The sequence below is a fragment of the Papio anubis genome, chromosome 3 (assembly GCF_008728515.1).
Source record: "Papio anubis isolate 15944 chromosome 3, Panubis1.0, whole genome shotgun sequence".
Taxonomy (NCBI): domain Eukaryota; kingdom Metazoa; phylum Chordata; class Mammalia; order Primates; family Cercopithecidae; genus Papio; species Papio anubis.
Window position 1 is genome coordinate 15,356,473 of NC_044978.1, and position 24,262 is coordinate 15,380,734.

Below are 24,262 nucleotides of genomic sequence, written 5' to 3' on the forward strand. Positions count from 1 at the left end.
TTCAATAGGGACTACATTTAAATGAGATAAATACAAATGAAAATATCCTGTCAACTGTATATGCTGCATATATTTAAGAAGTTATGACTAAAACATTAATTTTTAAAAATCATTCAATAATTATTGTTTCATAAACTCAAAATACCTTATAGACAGCATCTATAAAGCGCAAGTCATTTTTTGCTATGAGCTCTACATTGGATTCCATTATAAGTTCTGTTACATAAGGTGAGTATGAGGTAAAAGAATAGCTGATGATGGGTAAAGATGCTGCCGGGTCTCCCTTTATCAAACTGTTAGGAAAAAAAGAAAAATATTCTTAATAAGCATTTAATAAGCATAATTTCATAAAGTTGGATAATCAAGAAAATACTAGAAATGTTTATAATAATTTAAAACTTAACACTACAGCTATAATAATTAGGTGATACATGAGACCTTCTAGATTCCATTCCCCATTCTAAACCAGTGTAACCAGACTACTATGAAATACCACTGTTCATCTGCTCAAAAAACTTACTCTAGGTCTCTAGTACCAACTATTTACCATTGATTTTCCATAGCTTAGTCTTATGTGATCTACTCCATTTTCTACTACTAATAAAAGCAATGTACCATCTTACAATATTGAAGTACACTTTATGGTTTTGCAAACACTTGTTCTATTACCTCCTTTGCTCTCTACCACAAACTTCCAAAGGTAAAGATTACGAATTCTAAGTTACAGATGAGGAAGATGGGGTGGGAAAAGCATGAACTGTGGCTTGGCTGAGCAGTCTATTACTTTTCACTTACTGCTCGTTCTAAATCTTACATTATTACCTATGCTAATTCCTCCAGTCTAGAAAGGTATCCCACTCTTCTTTGCTTATCCAATTGTTATTTATTTTTTATGCATCATTCATCAAATCTCAAGCTTCCCATGAAGCTTTCAACTTTCTGATCTACACTGATCTCTCCGAGAAAGACTCCCAGGCTACTCAGTATTTGCTGTGTCACTATCTGTCTGGTAGTGTTTCCTGTCTTCTTATTTTCTCAATGTGAAGTACCTTCACCGATTTTCCCACAACAAAGCACAGGAGATATTTGTTCAATTTGCCAGTTACATTTCTTCAATTGTAGTATTTTGTACTTATATAAAACATAAATGTTTTCCAAATAATTCAAGATGTTCACATAAATATCCCCATCTCCACCCAAATTTTTAGTAACACAGAGAACAAATACATGATGATAACACTGCATTTTGTTTTTCTGGACAAATATGAGTTGTTTCTTTTATGTTTCTTTAAAATACTATAATATTTCACCTAATCAGAAAACTGCTCTGGCAACCTTGTCTATCTGAAACACAGTCCAAAAACAGGAAGTGAAAAAAAAATACCTTTGAACAGCAAAATCTGTCCATTTTATGCAAACTATACATAGATGACAGCCAGGCCCATATTTAACACTTCTTATGTTAAACAATTTCAAAAACCTTGGTTGTCTAGTTCCTAAGGACTTAGCATATTAGAAACAGCAAGAAAAACAGATATTAGAAACTGGCATACCAACACAAAAAACAGCAAGTGGCCAGAAAACATCACAAATGTGAAAAAGTAGAAAAAAGAATAAAAATGAGGGGCGTGTTGTGTGTGTACTTACATGTGTGTGGCAGGGAGACTAGCAATCTGAGTGTCTCCGTGGAAGAAGCAAGTAGCATTCCAAATCTCAATAGACCCTGCAGATTTCAGTATGTTATACAATAATCTAAAAATTATTGCTCTTAAGGATGCTTTTGGGTAATAAGAAAATTAAATGTTTAAAACTGTATTTAGAAAACAAGATAATATTGGTGTATTTTAGAATTATTCCTGTTTAAAATGTCTTTTAAAATGTTGACACTTAAAGTGGCAAGGGGAAAACTTGGCTACTCAAACTGGTTAAACCCCTGCCAGTTCTGGATGGTCAGGATTTTTATGTTTTGAGGAACGAAGATGATTCTTACATACATGGATTACATCTGTTTCATATCTTCTGCCACTCACATATAATGCCTATAGTAACAGCAATTAGATCTAACTTTCTCCTTACTCTCCTCTCTATCCTTTCACTTTCAGTCTTCTCTTGACAGCCCCTACCTCTCCCTAGCGTAACCTCAAGAGTTATTAGAATATCCATTCTTATATGGATATCCATTCTTATATGTAAAGCCCATTACTGAAGGATTCTACTTAGTAGTTGGTTTAACCATGTTTCACTCTACTCTTGAACATCTAACTTGGACTTGTCCCTGGACACTCATTCATTCAATAAATGTCTAATCAACTCCTAATATGTGCCATGCATAATTCTAGATGGGAGGATTCAACAGTGAAAACAAAAACCAAAGTCCAAGACTTCAGCTTACATTCTAGTAAGCTGAAGGGAAACATTTAACCAATCCATCAATTAATCAATGATAAAAGGTTAAGGGTAAGTGTTATGAAGAAACAAAAGTGTGAAGGGATACAGAATGACTGCAGTACCATATTAGATAGGCATGAATATAGGAAAATGTATGTTGCCATATTCTAAAAACGTTAAGTCATAGTTGCAAAATGGGAGCTAAAGTGAAAGGTTCAAAGTGGGGTCTGTTAAATAGGAGAGCTTAAGAGCAATCTTCAGGTTGCCATACACAAAAAAATCTACTAACTACAATATTCCGTATGAAAGGAACACTTGCCTTAAATGTATAAAATTTTTCCTCCATAAAAGAATAAACAAATAAATGACAAGAAAAGACTGACAAGAAATGGCAACAATCTCTTCTTACTCTGGATATATTTAACTGTAAGAAATATCATCCAACTGAATGTGAGAGAGTGGTAGATAATACAATTAATGAAACCTATTATACTTCTATGAGTTTAAAAGTTGTACAGAGATTATACCTTACACAGATAAACACTGTGCTTCTAAACAGTGTTAAATCTTTTAAGTTGGAATTCTTCATTTGTTCATACTCAGAAATAAACTCCTATAATTCCCTGTTTTATCAAATATTTTAATCATTTCAAGGTAGATTTAAATAGGATCCAGGTAAAATCTGATTTTTCTTAGGTAGTCCCCCATGTTAAATATTATCTCAAATCACTAGCAAGAAAAATACAATTAAGTTTGATATTATAGCTTACCCTACACAGTCCACCTCTTCAGGATAATTTAGCAAGCGGAGCACTTGTTCTAGGTTCCGTAAGCTTCTTTTTAAGTCACCTGTTGCCATTATGTAACATCGGATTCAGCTCTAACTCTTGAAATAGTCTAATTTTTCACCTAAAACCAGAAATCCATGAAATATTGGTTAAGTCTCTGTATTTCTGAAGCTTCTTGATTCTATTTTGTTCATATCTTACCCTACCTCTTTTTCCCCCATCTTCTTCTCTACTATTCAAGGTCTACTTTGTAACTACTGTAAGTTCCTGAAAATAGGGTGTCTCCCCTACCCTCCTACAAGTTTTTCTTCCAAAAAGTAAGTGCCTTATATTCCTCTTATTATAAGTATCTTATAAGACACTTGCCCAAATAGCTTTTTTTTTTAAAGCATAAAGCACCGTTTAAGACACATCAACTTGGAATAACATCCATCAGTGACTCTTTTGGATGCTTATAGAGGCTACATAACACAATCAATAAAAAATGGAGACAAATACATTCAGCACAGATTTAATCAGAGTCACAGAGCTCTGATCTCAAACAGTTGCCAAAAAGATACCTTTCCTAAAAACTAAAAATACATTTTAAAAATGCAGGGTTCACTTGGATAAATATGACAGATTAAATGCATGTTACCTTCCTTTCCATTTTCTAAAGACCACTAAAATGAAAGTAAATAATTTAAAATCACATATACCCACCAGGACAAAAAGAACTTCAGGAGATTTCACATGACAAAACAGGTATCAACAAAATTTTGGAAAATGAAAAGCAAATGAATAAGAGACAACCAACCTAGCAGAGCAGAGACAGGCCAATCCCATCTGCCTATTTAGGAGGAAACCAACTGAAGCAAGATAGGTTCACAAATCAGGTGCACTTGATGCTTCTGAAAGACAAAGGGGGCTGAAATAAGAATGATTATTTGAAAGTCTACATAAGAAGCAGCCTACCCTAGAATTTATTTTCCCTCCTGTCTCCTATTCCTACACACATAACTTGCTCAGCAAGGCAACTATCTCTCACCTTCCCTGGAAAGAGAAAAGAGCTTTACATTCTAAAGAAATTGAATCGAAGAGGCACCAAATTTGGAAACATCAGGCAAGGCAAACAATATGGAATGAAATGTTCGAAGGGAGAAAGAATTATTAATGAACACACACACACACACAGAGTAATAAAGTTTCTTCCTATATCTCGGCCAGAAGAAGCTGTGAGACTTATATCCTCCGTGACAACAGACTATCAAGTTCTATGCTAGAGAAGGTGGATGGACCTAGAGAAAAAGTATCATCACATTTCTGACATTTGAAGAAAACCTCCATTGAAAAGGGCAGGGTCTTGCCCAATAAACCTGTAGCAAACTCACTCATTGATAAGTCCTAGCTAGGCACCTTTTTTTCTTATTCTCACGTTTAAAACTGAATATATGCCCAAAGGTCAATAACTATTAGAGGGAAGCTTTCAGTATGAAAAGTATATATAAATACCTTTAACAAAATAAGCAGAGAAGAAAAATTGGTGGAAATAGAGATAATACAGAGAAAAAAATTCAAAATTAAGCTTTCCATTCTCAATGATGAGATTAGAAAAAAAAAATTAAAACCTAAAACAAGAATAGAAGGATATAAAAAATATTTTAAAAATATTAAGCTTGTGAGAATGCAAAATGAGCCAGAGATTGTTAAAGTGGACCAAAAATAAGATCTAACTACATGTTGTCTGTAAGAAATCCATTTCATATATAAGATTAAAAGTAAATGGATAGGGAAAAATATATCATGTTAATATTAATTAAAAGAAAGCAGGAACAGTTATATTAATCTCAGACAGCAGACTTTATAATAAGGAAAGTTATTAGGGATAAAGGGGCATTACATAAAGATAAACGACTTAATTCTCCCAAAAATATAACAATCTTTAATATATATGGACCTGACAACACAATGTCAAGATATATGAAACAAAAACTGACAGAACCACAAGGAGAAATATACAAACCCCTATTTTAGTTGGAGACTTCAACACTCCCCTATCAGAGATAGATCCAGCAGGCAAAAAATAAAATAATAATAATAATAATAATAATAATAAAGTCAGTAAGGACAAACAATATCATCTATCAACTGGATATAACGAATATTTATAGACTACTTCATCAAACAACAATAGAATACATATCCTTCTCAATTTCACATGGAACATCCAAGATAGACTACCTTTGTGGTCATAAGGCATATCTTATCACATTTTTAAAAAGTAGAAGTCATACAATGTCTGCTTTTAGATCACAACGAATTTAAATAGAAATCAACAATAGAATTTAAAATGATGGCAAAAATAAAAATTTAAATAAGACAAGTTTGAGGAGATAATCATAGTTACACATTGGACGAAAAGATACAAAAGTGGAATAGAAATTATAAGAAAAGTAGAGGACCAAACCAAAAGGTTCAACATCTCATGAACAAGAGAAAATGAGGGAGGAAATTGTGAAATAATACAAAAACACCTCTCAAGACAGAATGTCATGATTTTCTAGGTTGAAAGAAGACAATGAGTGATCAACACAAGAAGTGAAACAAAACTCACAGCAAGATATGTCACTGTGACATTTCATAACGTAAAAGAAAAGCTTTGTAAAACATCCAACAAGGCAAGAAAAGATCACATATGAAGAATATCAAAATAGCATCAAATTTTCAATAGCAATGTTAGAAGCTAAAGGATAAAGCAACATTATCTTCAAAATCCTGAGAGGAATTACTTATAATCTTGAATTCTACACTCAATCAAGGTATCAAATATCACACCCAGCAATGTACTCTAGGTATGCAGGGCCTTAGGACAACATTCTAAAAATCAATGTAAGCCATACGAGCAGGTCAAAGAAGGCAAATCATGTATTATCAATGATGTAGAAAAAGTACTTGAAAAAAATCTAACACCCACCCATAATAAAAACTCTCAGCAAACTAGGAATAGAGGGAAACTTTCTCAACTTAAATTGGGAAAATACCTAGAATTCTGAAACAAACAATACAATTTAAAAATAGGCAAAATATGTTAACAGATATTTCAGTAAAGAGGACATATGGATTGTAAATAATATGAAAAGTGGCTCAAAATCATTTATCATTAGAGATTTGCAAATTAAACCAAAATACCACTACACGCCTATTAGAATGGCCATAAAGTCTACAAAAAAACCAACAGCTAACACCACACTTAAGGCTGAGAAACTGTATACTTCGCCCAAAGACTGCGAATAACACAAGGATGACCTATCTCACCACTCCTATTCAACAGTGTTCCAGAAGTCCTAGCTAGTGAAATGAGGCAAGCAAAGGAAATCAAATACCTTAGGAAGAAAGGAATAAAGTGGTCTTCATTTGCAAAAGACATGATTGTTTATGTAGGAAACGCTACAGAATCAACAAAATCCCCTAGAACTAAAAAGTGAGTATAGCAAAGTCATATAAGGTTAATACACAAAAGTCAAATGTTTCCCTACATATTGGCAATAAATGATTAGAATGAAATACAAAACTAAAAACACCATTATCATAGCACAAAAAACACTTTTAAGTCTAAAAAAATATGTACATGATCTGTATGTCACAAACTACAATACTATGAAAGAAATCAAAGCAGGTTTTAGCTAGCAGAGGATAGTGGAACAGGACCTCCCCAGCCCCTGTCCTTCACAGAAGCACCAATTTAGCAACCATCTGTATATAAAAGTGCCCTGAAGGGTCCAAGTAGGAAGGTGTGACATCCTTCTGGAGCCCAAGACTGATAGAAGTCATTTTGAGAAGGCAGAATCGTGCCCCGGTAGCTGGCATGTGACTACAGATCTGGCTCCAAACCCAGCAGCAGCCTTACCAGCATGTGGGCTTCAACCCACCTGTCCAAGGTCTCAAAGGAAGACTTGTTTGTCTGGGAACCCAGAAGGAACCACACCCACCCAAGCCCCAGTAATAGGCCCACAATCTGCAGACCTGATTTTGAACGTGTAAGCAGACCCACAACCTGGCTCCACCTAAGTGACTGTGGTTTAGAAGTCAGTCTCATCAAGGGAGCCAGCAGGAGAAGATCTTTATCTACTGAAATCACTCTGTGAAGTACAGAAGTGGTAACTGCTCCTTCAAATATACAGACACCAGTGAAAGACTCAAAGGATTATGAGTAAATATAACATGCCAAAGGAAACCAATAAGGTTACAGAAACTGACTACAGCAAGATGAAGATCCATGAACCGCTTGACGAAGAATTCAAAATAATCATCTTAAAGCTCAGTGAGCTACAAAAACAAACAAACAAACAAACAAACCCAGATAGAAAATGAAATAAAATCAGGAAAACAATACATGAACAAAATTTTGTTCAATAAAGGAGAAGCATAAAAAAGAACCAAACAGAAATCCTAGAGCTGAATGATACAATGACTGAACTAAAAAATTCAATAGAAGGCTTCAACAACAGACTCAATCAACCAAAAGAAAGAATCAGCAAACTGGAACACCAGTCATATGAAATTATGCAATTAGAGGAAGAAATTAAAAAAGAATAAAAAGTGAAATGAAGTAATACTACAGGACTTATGGTACACCACTAAGTAACTTAATAAAGACATTATAAAAGTTCCAGAAGGCAAAGAGAGAGAGAGAGAAAGGGGCAGAAAGCACATTTAGATTATGACTGAAAACTTCCCAAATCTAGGGATGAAAATGAACATCCAGACTCACGAATCCCAAAAGTTCCCAAATAGGTTGAAGCCAAAGAGGTCTGCACCAATACACACTATAATGAATTTGTCAAAATTCAAAGACAGAAAAAAAATTTTGACAGCAACGACAGAAAAGTAACTTATTTCATATAATGGAGCCCCCATACAGGTATTGGTGAATTTCTCAGCAGAACACTTGCAGGCCAGGAGAGAGTGGAATGACATATTCAACATACTGAAAGTGAAAAAAGAAACCTGACAACCAAAAATAAATACCTGAAAAAACTGTCCTTCAAGAATGAAGGAAATAGCCATGAGTGGTGGCTCACACCTGTAATTGCAGCACTTGAGGAGGCTGAGGCAGGCAGATTGCTTGAGCTCAGGAGTTCGAGACCACCCTGGGAAACATGGTGAAATCCTTTCTCTACAAAAAATACAAAAATTAGCCAGTCATGGTGGTGTATGCCTCTAGTCCCAGCTACTTGGGAGGCTGTGGTGGGAGGTTGGCTTGAGCCCAGGAGGTTGAGGTTGCAATGAGTTGAGATTATGTTACTGCACTCCAGCCTGTGCAACAGAGCCAGACCTGAAAAAAAAAAAAAAAAAAAGAAAGAAAGAAAGAAAAGGAAAGAAAAAGAAAAAAGAATAAAGAAAACATAAAAACTTTCTCAGATTAAAAAACTCAGGGAGTTTGTCACTTTCAGACATGCTCTAAGAAGAAATGCTAACAGGAGTTCTTCAAGTAAACCGAAGATACTAAACCAACAGTATGAAAGCAGATGAAAGTATACATCTCACTGCTAAAAGTAAACATGAAAACAAACACAGAACATTGCAGTAGTACTGAAATGTGTGGCACATAAATCTCATTGAACACTAGTATATAAATTAAAAGACACAAATAGTATGAATAACTATAACAACCACAGAAATTTGTTAATTGAAACAATACAGAAAGAAGTAAAATCTGGCCGGGCACGGTGGCTCAAGCCTGTAATCCTAGCACTTTGGGAGGCCGAGACGGGTGGATCACGAGGTCAGGAGATCGAGACCATCCTGGCTAACATGGTGAAACCCCGTCTCTACTAAAAAATAACAAAAAACTAGCCAGGCGATGTGGCGGACGCCTGTAGTCCCAGCTACTCGGGAGGCTGAGGCAGGAGAATGGCGTGAACCCGGGAGGCGGAGCTTGCAGTGAGCTGAGATCCGGCCACTGCACTCCAGCCTGGGCGACAGAGCAAGACTCCGTCTCAAAAAAAAAAAAAAGAAAGAAGTAAAATCTGAAATCAATTACATATATTGGTGAGGAAGAGTGGAGAGGAATGTAGAGATTCTGAATGTGAATGAAGTTAAGTTGTTACTAGTTTTTTAAAAAGCCTGCTATAACTACATAATATTTCATGCAAACCCCATGGTAACCAAAATAAAAAGTAGTAAATCAACAAAAAAGAGAAAAAAGAAATCAAAGCATTTTACTACAATCATCAAATCACAAAGACAACCAACAAGAGAAGACAAGAGAAACAGAAAGCAAATAGAAAACTGAATAAAATGGAAACAACTAAGTACTTAATTATTAAAAATTATTACTTTAAATTTTTAGTAATTAAGGGCTCTCAAAAGACATGGAATGGCTGAAATGGATAATAAAAACAACACCCAACTATACGCTATCTACAAGAGACTCTAACATTTAAGGACACACATAGGCTAAAAGTGAAGGGATTGAGAAAGATACTCCATGCAAACTAAAACCGAAAGAGAGCAGGGTTGCTATCTATATCTATATCAGACAAAATAGACTTTAAGTCGACAACTGTCAAAAGAGACAAAGAAGGCATTATATAATAATAAAAGGGTCAATTCAAAAGAAAGATATAACAACTAAAAATACATATGCACACAACATCAAAGCACCTTAAAATATACAGCGAACACTGATAAATTTGAAGGAAGAAATAGATACCAATACAGTATAGAAGGAGAATTGGATACATCACTCTCTGTAATGTACAGGTCATCCAGACAGAACGCCAACAGCAAACATTGATAGAGGTGAAGGAAGAAATAGATATCAATACAATATAGAAGGAGACTTTGATACGTCACTGTCTATAACGTACTGGTCATCCGGACAGAATACCAACAAGTAAATCGCAAACTATACAGCATTTTAGACCAAACAGACCTAACATGCATATACAGAATATGAGACCCAACGAAAGCAAAATAATCATTCTTCTCAAGAGCATATGAAATATTTTCTATAACTGATCACAGCCTAGTCACAAAACAAGTCCTAACAAATTTAAGAAGACTAAAAACATTCTAAGGACTTTGATCACGATGGAATGAAACTAGAAATCAATAATAGAAAGAAAATGGGAAAATTCACAAATACAGGGAAATTAAATAACATACTATTAAATAATACTGGGTCAAAGAAGAAGTCAAAACAGAAATTATAAAATATCTCAAGACAAACAATAATAAAAACACAGTATACCCAAATATATAGGATGCAGTGAAAGTAGAGTAAGAGAAGTGTTTATAGCAATAAATGGATTAAGAAGAAGAAAGAGGGAGGACATGGCGGCTCACGCCTATAATCCTAGCACTCTGGGGGGCTGAGGCGGGCGGATCATGAGGTCAAGAGATAGGGACCATCCTGGCCAACATGGTGAAACCCCGTCTCTACTAAACATACAAAACTTAGCTGAGCATGGTGGTGCACACCTGTAGTTCCATCTACTCGAGAGGCTAAGGCATGAGAATCACTTGAACCTAGAAGGCAGAGGTTGCAGTGAGCCAAGATCATTGGGCCACTGCACTCCAGCCTGGTGACAGAGCCAGACTCTGTCAAAAAAAAAAGAGAAAGATTTCAATAAACAACCTAACTTTACACCTCAAGAAACTAGAAAAAGAACAAACTAAATTCAAAATTGGCAGAAGGAAGAAAATAATAAACATTAGATCAGAAATAAATGAAATAGAAAATTGAAAAACAATTTTAAAAATTGACAAAACTAAAAGTTCCTCTTTTGAAAAGACAAACTAAATCAGCAAATCTTTGGCTAGACTTTAAAAATAGAAGACTCAAATAAAATCAGAAATCAAAGAGGAGACAACTAATCCCACAGATATAAAAATTATCATAAGGGACTATTATGAACAATTACATACCATCAAACTGGACAATCTAAAAAAAAAAAAAAAAAAAAAAAAGGATAAATTCCTAGAAAACTATAACTTACCAAGACTGAATCAAGAAGAAATAGAATGCCTGAATAGACAATAACAAAAAAGGAGATTGAAGGAATAATCAAAAATTCCCACAAAGAAAAGTCAAGAGCCAGACACATTCTAGCAAACATTTAAAGAAAAATTAATACAAAACCTTCTTAAATATATCTTTAAAAAAAAAGAAGAGGGAACACTTCCAAAGACTTTCTGAGGCTTGCATCACCCTGACACCAAAGCCAGATAAAGAAACTACAAGAAAACTACAGTCTAATATATTTGATGAATATAGATGCAAAAATCTTCAACAAAATGTTAGCAAACCAAACACAACAGCACACTAAAAGAATCATAGACCATGACCAAGTAGGATTTTTCTTTGTGATACAAGGATGGTTCAACACATGACAACCAACTAATGTGATATACTGCATTAATAGAATGAAGGATAAAACTCACATGGGCATCTCCACAGATGCAGAAAAAGCACTTGACAAAATTAGATACTCTCTCATGATAAAAAGTTCAATAAATTCGGTATGGAAGAACCTTATAGCAAATTAGGTAAAGAAAGAACAAAATAAAGTCCATTTATGAGAGGCCCACAGCTAACATACTTAAAGGTAAAAAACTGAAAGCTTTCCCCATAAGATCAGGAACAAGGCAAGGAGAGGCTACTTTAGCCTCTCCTATTCAGTGTAGTATTTTAAGTCCTAGCCAGAATAACTAGGTAAGAAAAAGAAATTAAAAACATCCAAATCAAAAGAGAAGAAGTAAAATGATTTACATGTTTGCAGATGACATGATCTTGTATGTAGAAAACCTTAGGGACCCCAACAACAATGTGAGAATAAACAAATTTGGCTTTAAAAAAGAAGGAAATCCTTCCATTTGCAACAACATGGATGAACGTGAAGGACATTGTGCTAAGTGAAATAAGCTAAACACAAAAAGACAAATATTGTATTATCTCAATATATGTGAAATCTAAAATAGTCAAATACAAGCAGAGAATAGAATGGTGTTTGTAAGGGAATTTGGGGAGAACAAAATGGGGAGAACAAAATGGTGAGCTGTTGTTCAAAGGGTACAAAGCTTCAGTTACGCAAAATAAATAAGATCTGGAGGTACAACCCAGTGTCTGCGATTAGCAATATTGCATTCTTAAAATTTTGCCAAGAAGTTAGATCTAATGTTAAGTGCTCTTATCACAAAAGGTGAAAAAAAGATGTGTAGAAGGAAACTTTTCAAGGTGTTGGCATTGATTTCTTGTACTAATAATGGTTGGATGGTTTCACCATATCTACTTATCTCCAAACAGAAACTGTATACAATAAATGTCTATAGCTTTCTGTATGTCAATCAGATCTCAATAAACAGGTTAAAAAATGAAGCAGCGCCAGATCCCTGCACACACACCTCTAATAATAGTCCCTTTGTATACAAAGCACCCCAAATTTTCCCCTTCTGAGTGTGTTATCTACTTAAGGGCCTGGACTACAAAATTCAAGTTTTCACTTTTCACCCAAAGTTTTCCCTTCTCACACAGAATTTTGTCCTTCAGTTAGCAGATTTAAGAAGAGAATTTCAGAAATTACCTTTAAATACTACATTCTTATCTATACCTGGTGTTACCAGCTCTACCTAATTCATTTCATCTTCTTTCTTACCATGAAATTATAGAAACAAAAAGGTTAAATTACTGTAAAACACTTGATGAAAACATATTGTCAGCATGAAATAATTATCATTTAATAAACTGCATCTTTCGAACAATTTTCGTCACTTTTTGATCTTCGTGTATTAATAAGTTAATACATGTAAATCATAACCAGAAGGGAAAATCAAAACATTCCATTTACCAAGTAATGATGAAAAATAGAATGTGTGTGATTTAGTTAACTTAAAATATTATGGAAAGCAACAAATAACAGAAATGGTATCTGGGATAAATTTCCTGGACCTAGACAAGGATGTTTGGTGATATCTCAGGCTCTTCAAAACCTTTGCACATGCCATTTCTTCAAGCTTGAAGAGATACAGAGCAACTCCTTCCCTCTCCCATTCTCCATCTGGCTAATACCCCTCGGCATCCTGCTTAAATGTCACAACCTCAAATAAGTCTTAGATCCCAAACTAATTAATCCCCCCCATTAATTTTCTCTAATAGACCCAGTTCTTTTCCTTCTTCGTACTTATCATAATAAAGAACCAAAATCTGTGCCTAGGGACCAAAATAGCACTCTACCTGAAAAGCAACACTCACCCTTGTCATTTCTCAGCTTTATTTCAGAATGAGCTGGGTTACTACCTGGGGTCCCAAAACGACCTATATCCCAATGGCCTAGAAACAGAAGGAATACACTCATTCCCACTCTTGATGCTGATTCTTCACTTTAATAAGCAACCACCATTGTCACTCAAGATGTTTTGCAGTCATCGGTCCCAAACTCCTGCTGGCTGGCCAAGTAGAAAAGGTGAACAGGGGAAAAAAAGGCAAGAAATTCAAAATATCTACGCCTTCCACAGAAACAGTACATTGGTACAATTATTTTGGAAAACTTATTGACGATACCTAGTAAAAGCTGACATACATAGGGCCTATGAAACAGGAACATGACTCTGAAGAATGTACACAACAGAAAAACATATACGTGAACCAAAAGATTTGAACGAACTGAGACTTTAAACAAAATGATTCATTTTTTTAAAAAACTACCCCAAAAGTAATAGCATGGAATTTATTTCTAAATGACTAAATTTCTTGCATGGAGTGGGGCTTTCATTAGATTTTCAAAGGAGATTTTTCCCAAAGAAGAGTCATAAGTAGGTATATAAAGGATTAAGAAGCTTTGCTAGAAGGAGATAGGCTTCTGAACTATAAAAGTCTAGTCAGCCAGTAAGGTGAAACTCAATAAGTTACATAAAAACATCTACCACAACTGTCCATGGACACTTCATAGAAGAAAAGTAATACGTAACAATACCTTGAGTAATGAACCCTTTGAAAATGAAGCTCCTTTAAAATGAAGTCATTACATAAAATGAAAACAGAACAATTCATAAATCAAGTGAAGCTGGCTGTTTTCCTTCAATTCGTATTCCCCAGCTGTCCAGGATACAAATCATCCCTTTACACACCTTTTCTCTATCTTTAAATAAGGACAGGTAAAAAGGCTAGCAATTTACAAAATCCTAAATTTAGTAAGCTTCCTACTTTAAGCCCCTAGCCACTCATTTCCATAGCTATTTCCCCAGGGTAGAGCAACTGCTCCCTCTCTTTATGAACTTTTCTGTTTCTAGTCAGTTCTCCTTTATCAACATGATAGGGAAGAGCTTATTGAATATACTTTTATAGACTTGTGCATGCACATTTTAGTCACCTTTTTTCAACCAATCAATTACTTCAACTAAACATTTACATTTTTAGTCAGAGATAATTTTAGGTACTGTCAAATGGGAGATAACTAGAAAAAGAGAGTCATCCTGAAATCACATTATACAAAACACTGGCCAAGAAGGTAAATCCTCTTTAGTATCCTTTAGGATGACTGAGGGTGGATGGACACATGGAAGTCTAAAAGAGATTTCCCAAGATCAGCCTTGACCTTCCTGAAAAACACGAAGTGAGGACTACTCTGGCCTTAACTACAAAAAATGTATTCTTGGATTTTGCCACTGGCCAATATAGTAAGTCTGAGCTTCTTTCAGGTTCCACACCCATCTATTTTAACACAATTCTTCTAGGGATACCTTCTTCTCATTACGACATCGTGTAACTTTAACGCAAATTCTATGTCTTTCCAGACTTCCTTTAGTCCTTCCAGATGAATATTCCATTTTCCCAGTGCAAGTAATTTTGTTTTATGCAACACCTTATGATATTTTCTCACCTTTCCTTTTTCTGACATCTTGGAAAACATTTCAGTGTCTCTTACATGATTTTTACCTCTGGTAATGAAATTTCTGACAACAAAGTATGTCTCTCTTCAGTACCAGCAGAATAAATATTTTGAAGAGTAATACAAGTAGAGCTTGTGAAGGAGGTAAGTGATAGGAGACAGAAAAATAAAGGGATTTAAAATTGGGATTATTACAGAATAAAATTACAGCTACTGCTTCTACATTCTCTTAAAGGATTTTACTAAGTCTATTATAAAATTCAAACGCCCTAAAAACAAGACATTAAAAGAAGACAATCTATTACTTATGTACATTTTAACACCTTACTTTCATTAATGAAAAATACTTTTAAAAATTTAACATTTTCAACTTACAGCACTGATCAAAGGAAGGAAAAAAGGAGATACCACTCAGCTTGCAGCATAGATTCAATAATAAAGCTCTTTTCTTTCTACGAGTCAGATTTGCGCAACTGAACTTGTGGGAGAGGTTGTGAAAATGGTGTACTCTAGCAGTTTAAGATTTTCAACATCTCTCAACTCAATGCTGTTAGAGGTCATTAAAACAGTGCCTCCTAATAGAATGTCACTGGACCAGAGTGATTTTTGTTTAGAATGTAGCAACTACACTGACTTTGTTAATAGTCAATGGCTAAGAGTTTGTGACATAGCACATAACGCTCAATTATTATCTAAAAACACGTATCAAAAACAGAAAAGATGAGAAAAAAAAAGTTTATGAAACTGCAAAAGATACTAGGGAAATAATTCTCTAAGAGATAGGAGAGAGGTCTCAGACAAAGCACTGAGAACGCTGGGTGGGAGTGGGGAGGAGTAAGAGACAAGTAAAGAGTTCAATGGGACTGCCGTGTTCACATACAAAATTAAAAGGTCTGCAGATAATTTGGGGGGGAAAAAAGCGCCATAATTCCAGAGTAAAAGAGAGTAACAATTTCAAGACTAACTTATTATAGTGAGGGAAAAATCTGTAGCCTTCAATAAAGGTAGAGAAATATTTGAAAAGCTGGGAAAATGCAAACAAGGAAAACACGAACTGCTGTCTTGTCCTCCTTACAGTCAGGAGCCGGATGTATCCTCACCCCAGAGGATCCAATAGGAATCAGTAACCCCGTAACTTTCCAACTCTAAGTCACAACCTAATTCTGATAGGATGAGCTGCCAGCATACTTCCCACTTCGTTGTGACTAAAAGCTCACAGTAGTTGGGTATATAAGCAAGGCTCCCCTCCCGCCGCTTGATTTAAAAGAATGAAAAGGCGGACCCAGTCATTCGTCCCCGCCCAGGGTCTCTATAAGGGCGGCGGAGAGAGGCGACCTCTGCCCAATACAGGGCGCAGCCTTGCTGTCTCCTCGGGGCTCACCTAGCAGCCACCAGCAAAGAAGCCGGTTTCAAAGGCCCAGCACGACAGGGACAGGAGGAGGGAGCGTATGCAACCATTGACAGTCACCAGAGTCCAGCCTCCCGCAACGAGTTGCTACAGCCAAGCGCCTGCGCCCAGCCACGCTTCTCGCGCCGACCGTTTGTATCTGGAATTGTGGGTTCCTGCCCGCCACGCACCGCGGCAAGACCTTCAAAGCTGCGGGCTTCTCTGCGCTCCAGGATTCCTCGCTGCAGATTCCACACCGCGTTCGTCAAGACTCCTGTGAAAAGCGACTCTGCTGAGAGCCTTCTCAACGGCCAGTCCAATTCTAACTTGCAGCTGAGAAGTTTTTCTGATCTTGATGGTCAGAGGGGCTCGTGCTGCGAAGTGAGGAACAAGGAATCTATAGCGAATTGTAAACAACGGAAATAAAAATGCGTCTCCGTTAAGAGTTGGGGCCTAACGTCACTTCCGGCAACAATAGGAAACGTCAAAACTAGGGCAGTCGGCAGTTCTGGCTCCTGCAGCTGGAGGTGCCCTGAGTTCTGAGGGTCGTAGTGCTGTTTCTGGTATTCTCATTGCGGTCACCTCCACCGGTGTGGACAAGTAAAGTTTGAACCGGCTTCTCCATGGCCTGGGCACCAGTTCCCGGCTGAGCCATTTTCTTTTTGGCTAAAAGCCCCCGCCCAGAGGCCGATTCGTCGCGGCGGCGGTGGAGATCGCAGGTCGCTCAGGTACAGGAGTCAACCTAGATATTTAAGCTCTCTTGCCCTTTCCCTGTTCACCTTCACTTTTCTCGAAAATGAAGACAACCAGTGCTTGCCAGTTGGCCGAAACTGGCCGACCAGCAAGAGTTTGGGACCAATGACAGTGCAAAGCATCTTGAGTGACAGCGGTGGTGGCTCATTAAAGTGAGGGATCAGTGTCAAGAGGCGGGACTGGGTGTGTTCCTTCTGTTTCTAGGCCATTGGGGTGTAGTTCGGTTTAGGACTCCAAGTAGTAACCCAGTGTCGTTGTGAAATAAACCTGAGAAATGACAAGGGTTACTTTCTCCAGGTCAAAGTGTTGGTTTTCGGGTCGAGTGTTATTTTGGCTCCTAGACACAGTTTTTGGTTCTTTAGTACTTTCCAGTAATAATGAATGCAAATACAAGTATAGTTAGGATCACGATGGATTGCTAGCTGCTGCAGTAGTCAAACTTTGATTATATAAAACTTGGCAAGCTTTTGTTTGAGTCTCAGCAATTGTGTTCTAATCTCTTAGTAGGTTCTCAACGAATAATATTTATTTGGCAAAATTACATAAATTGATCCCATTCCTCGGTCATTTAATTTTTTTACTTTTATTTTTAGGTTCTGTATGAATTTACAAATAAAATAATTGATTCTACTTGTTTTACAAGTAAAATATTCATTTTCAAGGGTCCTAGGTGTATATCCCCAAATGAATATATCATGATTTTTATTACTGCAAAGTGAAGACAATTTATGTTTTCTATTTCAGCTTTCCTTTTCCTTCTTTTAATGTTTGAAGTAATATATTTCTGAGGTAGGAGCTCTACACACTCCTCAACTCTACCCTTCACGAAAATGATATACGAAATAGAGTAGATTTCAGAATAAAGAATAGATAAGTTTTATTTTTTTTTTTCATATTTTGTCAAAAATTTATCTTTAGCCAGTTAACCTGACAATATGTCTGATGAGGTACTTCATTAGTTGTCTTGCTGGATAACAAATTACCCTCAAATTTACCCCAGCTTAAAACAACAAAATATTATCCGTTTCTGTACGTCAGGAATCAGGGTGCATTTGTAACTTCATTTAATAATAAGTTAGAGCAAATTAACTAATATTACTTGGGGCCCTTGGATCAATTGAAATACTTCCATCCACAAAATATTATAACTTCTAGATAATACAAAATGATCATAATTTATTACATATGACCACTTTAATGGGGAATGTGTGTTTACTGTTGCTGGGTTAAAAGATATTTTCCTCATTTTACAATATAAAAACATTGAATTACCAAATCTTTAATCACAGAGTGTTGAAATTAGTCATTCAAATTTGTAACTTTGTGGTTTATTGTTTAACCAACTGCACTTGTGCCACTAATTTTTTCCTCATTTTGATTCAAATTTGGAAACTGACACTATTCCATTGACTGACCCATGATAATGCATCAAAATCATTAATACTAAAGTCTAAGAATTATGCATTTAACTTGTGTTTCTTTTTCTTGAATTATTTTACTTAAATAATTTTTTAAGCAATTTAAATGAAATACATCTATTTCTGGACATTTATGTTCACTATTTCTTTTTCGTTTTGCTCTCATTGTTTTGTTTTTCTGACAAATTTCTTGACATAGCTCTCTAATAAACTGAAACATTTTTGGCTGACTTGAATAAATTTATATCGTATTTGGGGCAAGTACTTTTTTTGAGACAGATTTTTATTCTGTTGCCTAGGATGGAGTGCAGTGGTGTGAACAAGACTCACTGCAGCCTTGACCTTCCAGGTTCAAGCAATTCTCCCTCCCACATCAGCCTTCAGAGTACCTGGGACCACAGGCACACGCCATCATGTGTGGTTAATTTTTTAAAATTTTTGTCTGACTGTGCTGCCCAGGCTGGTCTTGAAGTCCTGATCTCAAGCGATCCTCCTTTCACAGCCTCCCAAGGTTCTGGAATCAGGTGTGAGCCACTGTGCTGAGTCTGGGGCAAGTACTTTACAGCAATATAGAGATAAAAATATCTGTGGTTTGGAGTTTAGGCAATAGCTTTAGGGAGTTTAACTCTGTAGTCAGCAGTTAGTGTATTTTTCAAGAATAGATTGCATAAGATTCGTAAGCTATTTGAATTAAGGAACCAGATTTTAGCAAGTAAGCCATGCATGGAGAGACCCTATGTGGAGTAGCCATTTGTGGAAGTCATGAATATAGGGAAAAAAGAGATGGAAAGGACAGATGTTAAATACACACACATGCACACAATCATCTCTTCTTTTATTTATTTATTTTCAGAGTTTTTTCCCCTCACTTTATTTTACAGGGTCACAGAATTGTTTTTTCCAATTTTTAAATGGTAGTAAAATATACGTAACATGAAATTTACCATCTTAACCAGTCTAAGTGTGCAGTTTAATGGTGTTAATTACGTTGATAATGTTGTGCCACCATCATTTTATTTTCACAGGATCACATAATTGTTTTTTCCAATTTTTAAATTATAGTAATATATACATAACGTAAAATTTACCATCTTAACCAGCAGAAGTATACAGTTCAATGGTATTAATTACGTTGATAATGTTGTGCCACCATACTCTTTTTGTAAAACTGAAACTCTATAGCTATTAAACAATAATTCCCCTCCCCCATTCCCAGGCCCTAGCAATCATCATTCTACCTTTTATTTCTGGTTTTGGAAAACGGAAATGTTTGTATTCATATTACTGGAAAGTGGTAAAGAACCAAAACCTTATATATATGGGCATATCCAGTATTTGACTTTTTTTGACTGGCTTATTTAACTTGGCATAATGTCCTCAAGGTTCATCTCTGTTGTAGGGTATGCCAGAATTTCTTTTCTTTTTAAGGTTACATAACATTCCCTTTTATGTGTCGGCCACATTTTGCTTATCCATTCATCTATTAATGGACATCTGGGTTGCTTCCATGTTTTAGCTGTTGTGAATAATGCTGCTATGAATATGGGTGTACAAATATCTTTTCCAGACCCTGCTTTCGATTCTTTTGGATATATACCTGAAAGTGGAATTGCTAGATCACATGGTAATTCTGTTTTTAATTTTTTATTTTTTTAGGAAGCTCCATATTGTTTCCGCAGAGGCTGTAGCATACGTATTACATTCACGTTAACAATACATAAGGGTTCCCATTTCTCCACATCCTTGCCAACACTTATTTTTTTTTTATAGTAACTATCTTAATGGATATAAGGTGGTATCTTATTGTACTTTTGATTTGTATTTCGCTAATGATTAGTGATGTTGAGTGTATTTTCCTGTGCTTATTGGACGTTTGTATATTTTCTTTGGAAAAATGTCTTTTCAAGTCCTTTATCCATTTTTGAATCATGTTTTTGTTATTGTTGAGTTATGAGTTATCTGTAAATTATAGATATTAGATTTTATCAGATACATGATTTTAAAATATTTTCTCTCATTCGGTGAGTTGCCTTTTTACTCTATTAATACTGTCTTTTGATGCACAATTTTTAGTTTTCATGATGTTCAGTTGGTCTATTTCCAACTTGTGCATTTCTAAATCATTGCCAAATTCAGTGCTGTAAGCCTTTTGCCCTGTTTTTTCTTCCAAGAGTGTTATAGTTTTATGTCTTACATTTAAGTCTTTGATCCATTTTGAGTTTATTTTCATAGATAGTGTTGGGTAAGGTTCCAACCTCATTCTTTCAAATGTGGATATGTTTCTCAGCACCATTTGTTGAAAAGATTGTCCTTTCCCCCATTAAATCATCTTGACACCCTAGTCAAAAATCTTTTGACCGTATATGTGATGGTTTATTTCTGGATTCTGTGTTCTATTTCATTGGTCTGTATGTCTGCTTTTATGCCAATACCATACTGTTTTGGTTACTGTAGCTTTGTAATAAGTTTTGAAATCGGAAAGTGTGTCTTCCAGCTTTGTTTTTCTTTTTCAAGTTTGGTTTGACTATTAGAAGTCCCTTGAGATTCCATGTGGATTTTAAATTTATTTTTCTATTAATGTAAAAAAAAATCATTAGAATTTTGGCAGGAACTACATTGAATCTATAGATAACTTTGGGTGGTATTACCATCTTAATAATAATAAATCTTCCAATCTGTAATCACAGGATGTGCTTCCGTTTATTTGTCTTCTTTCACTTCTTTCACTAGTGTTTTGTAGCTTTCATTCCAGAAGACTTTTACCTACTTGGTTAATTCCTAAGTATTTTATTCTTTTTGATGCTATTGTAATTGGTATTATTTTCTTAATTTGCTTTTCAGATTGTTCATTGTAAGTGTAAAGAAATACAACTTATTTCTGCATTTTGACTTTGTATCTTTCTACTTTGCTGAACATATTTATTAGTTCTAAGTTTTTGGTAGAATCCTTAGGGTAACTATAAAAGATTTTACTGCTTTCTTTCCAATTTGGATGTCTTTTACATTTTTTCTTGTCTAATTACTCTCAGAACCATGGAATTTTATAGCTGAAAAAGATCTTAGGGAACACCAGTTTCAAAACCCTTATTTTACAGGGGAGGAAACTGAGACTTCAAAATTTTAGTGACTTGCCTGATGCTCACTACTAGCTAAGGAAGGAGACTGAGTCAAATTCATGTTTTCTTTCCATATGTCTCTTTTCACTATTAAATGTTTTCTCATCTCATTTATCACCTTCCCCCTATTTCTGGCTGCCTTCAATATTCATTTAATTTAATACCTTGTTTTATTTGTATAAAAGCAACTCAGTGAGAATTATGACTTTTGTTTTGTTTTTTAATTCCATAGCACTCATAGCAATGGCCTTTGTGGTTAGTGGGCAGGCGAGTGTGTGTATACTGAGAAGGTGGGTTAGGATATGCTATGCTACCATGACTACAGCTGATTATAGGCACGTGGAGTAAATAGTAATGCAATTAAGTAAGAACCATATAATTAAAAATAATGCTAGTGAGAAGTATGATACATTTATTTTATTTAAAATTTCAAATAATTGGACAATGGAACATTTCTTGAAAAACAAACCAAAGAAATTGAATAAGCCTAAAATTCTTAGATTTTTGGTTGCATTTAAATAACACATCTTAATATTTACATTTGTTTAGTTGCCATTTTCGTAACACTTATTATAGAATAAAATTAAAGAACAGGAAAAAAACCTTCAGGAAACAAAGTAATATTGTAAATCTTTTTGAATTAAAAAAAACCTGCAAATGGTATGCCTTTTAGTAACAAAAACTGCTCTTGCAGGACCAGATCTTTAAATTTAATGAGTGGGGGCTTTTTATGTGTTTAATGTACCTTGTGACCTCTTAGTACTTAGCTATTTCCCTTTTCTCCTTAGAAAGACCTCCTTGTGGACTTACCCTGCCTTCATTTCTCTACATTTGTTGCCTTTAAATTTTAGGGATGTGATTGGTTATCAGGTTTTTTTTCTTTTTTAAAAAATTTCTCTACCCACTCTGTTCTAAACTTCTTTGGTGGTCTATTCTTTTGGAAGTGAAGAAATAAATGCTAGTCTCCTGATTTGATTCAAAATGTCTCAGAAAATATTTTCTCATAGACTCTCCCATGTTCCTATGCCATTGAATAATATTACATGATATCGGTTAAAGGTTTTTAAAACCTAAAGTAACCAAAAATAGAGTTGCTACTTTTTACTTGAAAAGCATTGAACATTTTTAAAAACATATAGGTGGATTTCCTTATCTTTAGAATTTGTGTTTTAGAGATAACTATTTTAGTACACACTTTAAACCTTCATCTGAGACAGGACATTTATTTATAAATTCCAGTATTTAGATAACTAAGAAATACTGAAGAAAAATGACCATTTATAATGTGTATTTAAATGAGGCTATTCATATGTCAGTCGTTACATACCAATGATTTAACACCGTTTCCTCAGTAAAAGCTTTATGGAATTGGTTTGCTTCAAACAAAAGATCTTAAAGCAGAATGCTTTTTTGAGACCTCCGGACTCCTTTCTATTCTTGCCATCTTTTCCTGTGTAGATTTTATATGCTCAAATAGTATATAAACCATTCTTCATTATTTATCGTCTACACAGCATGTGCCATTTGAGTGCTTAGTGCCATGAAATTATTAAAAGCAGTAGTTACCTTTTTCTTAATAAATACTACCTTATTTGGTGTTTAACTTGTTATATAGAGATAGTTTGATTAAAGCTACTTAATATATTACAGATAGACTTTATATTAGGTACAACAGCTATTAATAAAATTTGTATTTTAGTCTTTTTAGAAATAGGCTACTATTTTAAAAAGGAAACAAAACATGATAGTCAAAAATACCATGTCTTTTAGAAAGGTTGCGATCTTCTAGAAGTTAAAAAGTATAGAAAACTATTATTCTTATAAATTTTAATAAATGTGTAATCTGTATAATTATTTGTAGTTAATCCAGAGTTTGTACTGCTTTTAAGTGGAAGCTCTTTTTTGCTGTTGTAAGACTCGTTTAGACTAAAACTACTTCTTAAAAAAAAATCCAAAATTATGTCAGAACAATATAGCTGTTTCAGAAACTACGTACTGCTTTACCAATTAAAAGATGCTTTTATATACATTTTCTTAGTTAAGGCTCACAGTCGCCCTGTAAAATAGATAAGAATGATTTCTCCCATTTCACAGAAAACAAAAGGTCGGAATCTTGTTTGAAATACCTAAGGTCATACAGCAAGTTACAGCGTAATTGGAGCTCCACCTTTAAATTCATCCTCCCCAGTAGTGGTATCAAAAAAGTTCTACATTACTGTAAAGCAGACATTATAGTATATAGCCCACTTTAGAGATTTCAGTTTTATTTATTTATGCTGAAATTAGCATAATAAAACTGAAAGTAGACAAATTAATTTTTAAAAAACCAAAAGATTTACACGCCACTACACTCCAGCCTGTTGACAGAGGGAGACTCCGTCTCAAAAAAAAAAACAAAACAAAAATCCGAAAGATCTAAATACATTTAGATTTTTTAAAAATTGGCTTTGTCAGCCAGGCACGGTGGCTCATGCCTGTAATCCCAGCACTTTGGGAGGCCGAGCTGGACGGATCACATGGTCAGGAGTTCAAGACCAGCCTG

At 35.1% G+C, this 24,262-nt stretch overlaps 2 protein-coding genes across 9 annotated transcripts in view; one reads left to right on the plus strand and one right to left on the minus strand.

The window, feature by feature from the left end:
- Positions 1 to 16,738, minus strand: part of CEP44 (centrosomal protein 44) — a 37,134-nt gene extending 20,396 nt beyond the window's left edge. For 3 of the 7 annotated variants that reach the window (XR_002522310.2, XM_009207885.4, XM_003899372.5), the window contains exons 1-4: positions 16,428 to 16,542; positions 3,973 to 4,066; positions 3,159 to 3,297; positions 146 to 293 (exon numbers count right to left, since the gene is read on the minus strand). Coding sequence is in view for 6 of the 7 variants with exons in the window: in XM_009207885.4 (XP_009206149.2) it covers positions 146 to 293; positions 3,159 to 3,247 (237 nt within the window). In the remaining variant the exon portion in view is untranslated. Of the gene's footprint in view, positions 1 to 145; positions 294 to 3,158; positions 3,298 to 3,972; positions 4,084 to 13,410; positions 15,179 to 16,427; positions 16,543 to 16,624 lie in introns of those variants that run through there. The other 4 variants (XM_017959213.3, XM_017959215.3, XM_017959214.3 and 1 more) reach the window with 4 other exon arrangements.
- Positions 16,309 to 24,262, plus strand: part of FBXO8 (F-box protein 8) — a 55,012-nt gene continuing 47,058 nt past the window's right edge. Inside the window, exon 1 of one of the 2 annotated variants that reach the window (XM_009207886.3) lies at positions 16,309 to 17,161. The gene's annotated coding sequence lies outside the window, so the exon portion shown is untranslated. The remainder of the gene's footprint in view (positions 17,162 to 24,262) is intronic. The other variant, XM_009207887.3, reaches the window with a different exon arrangement.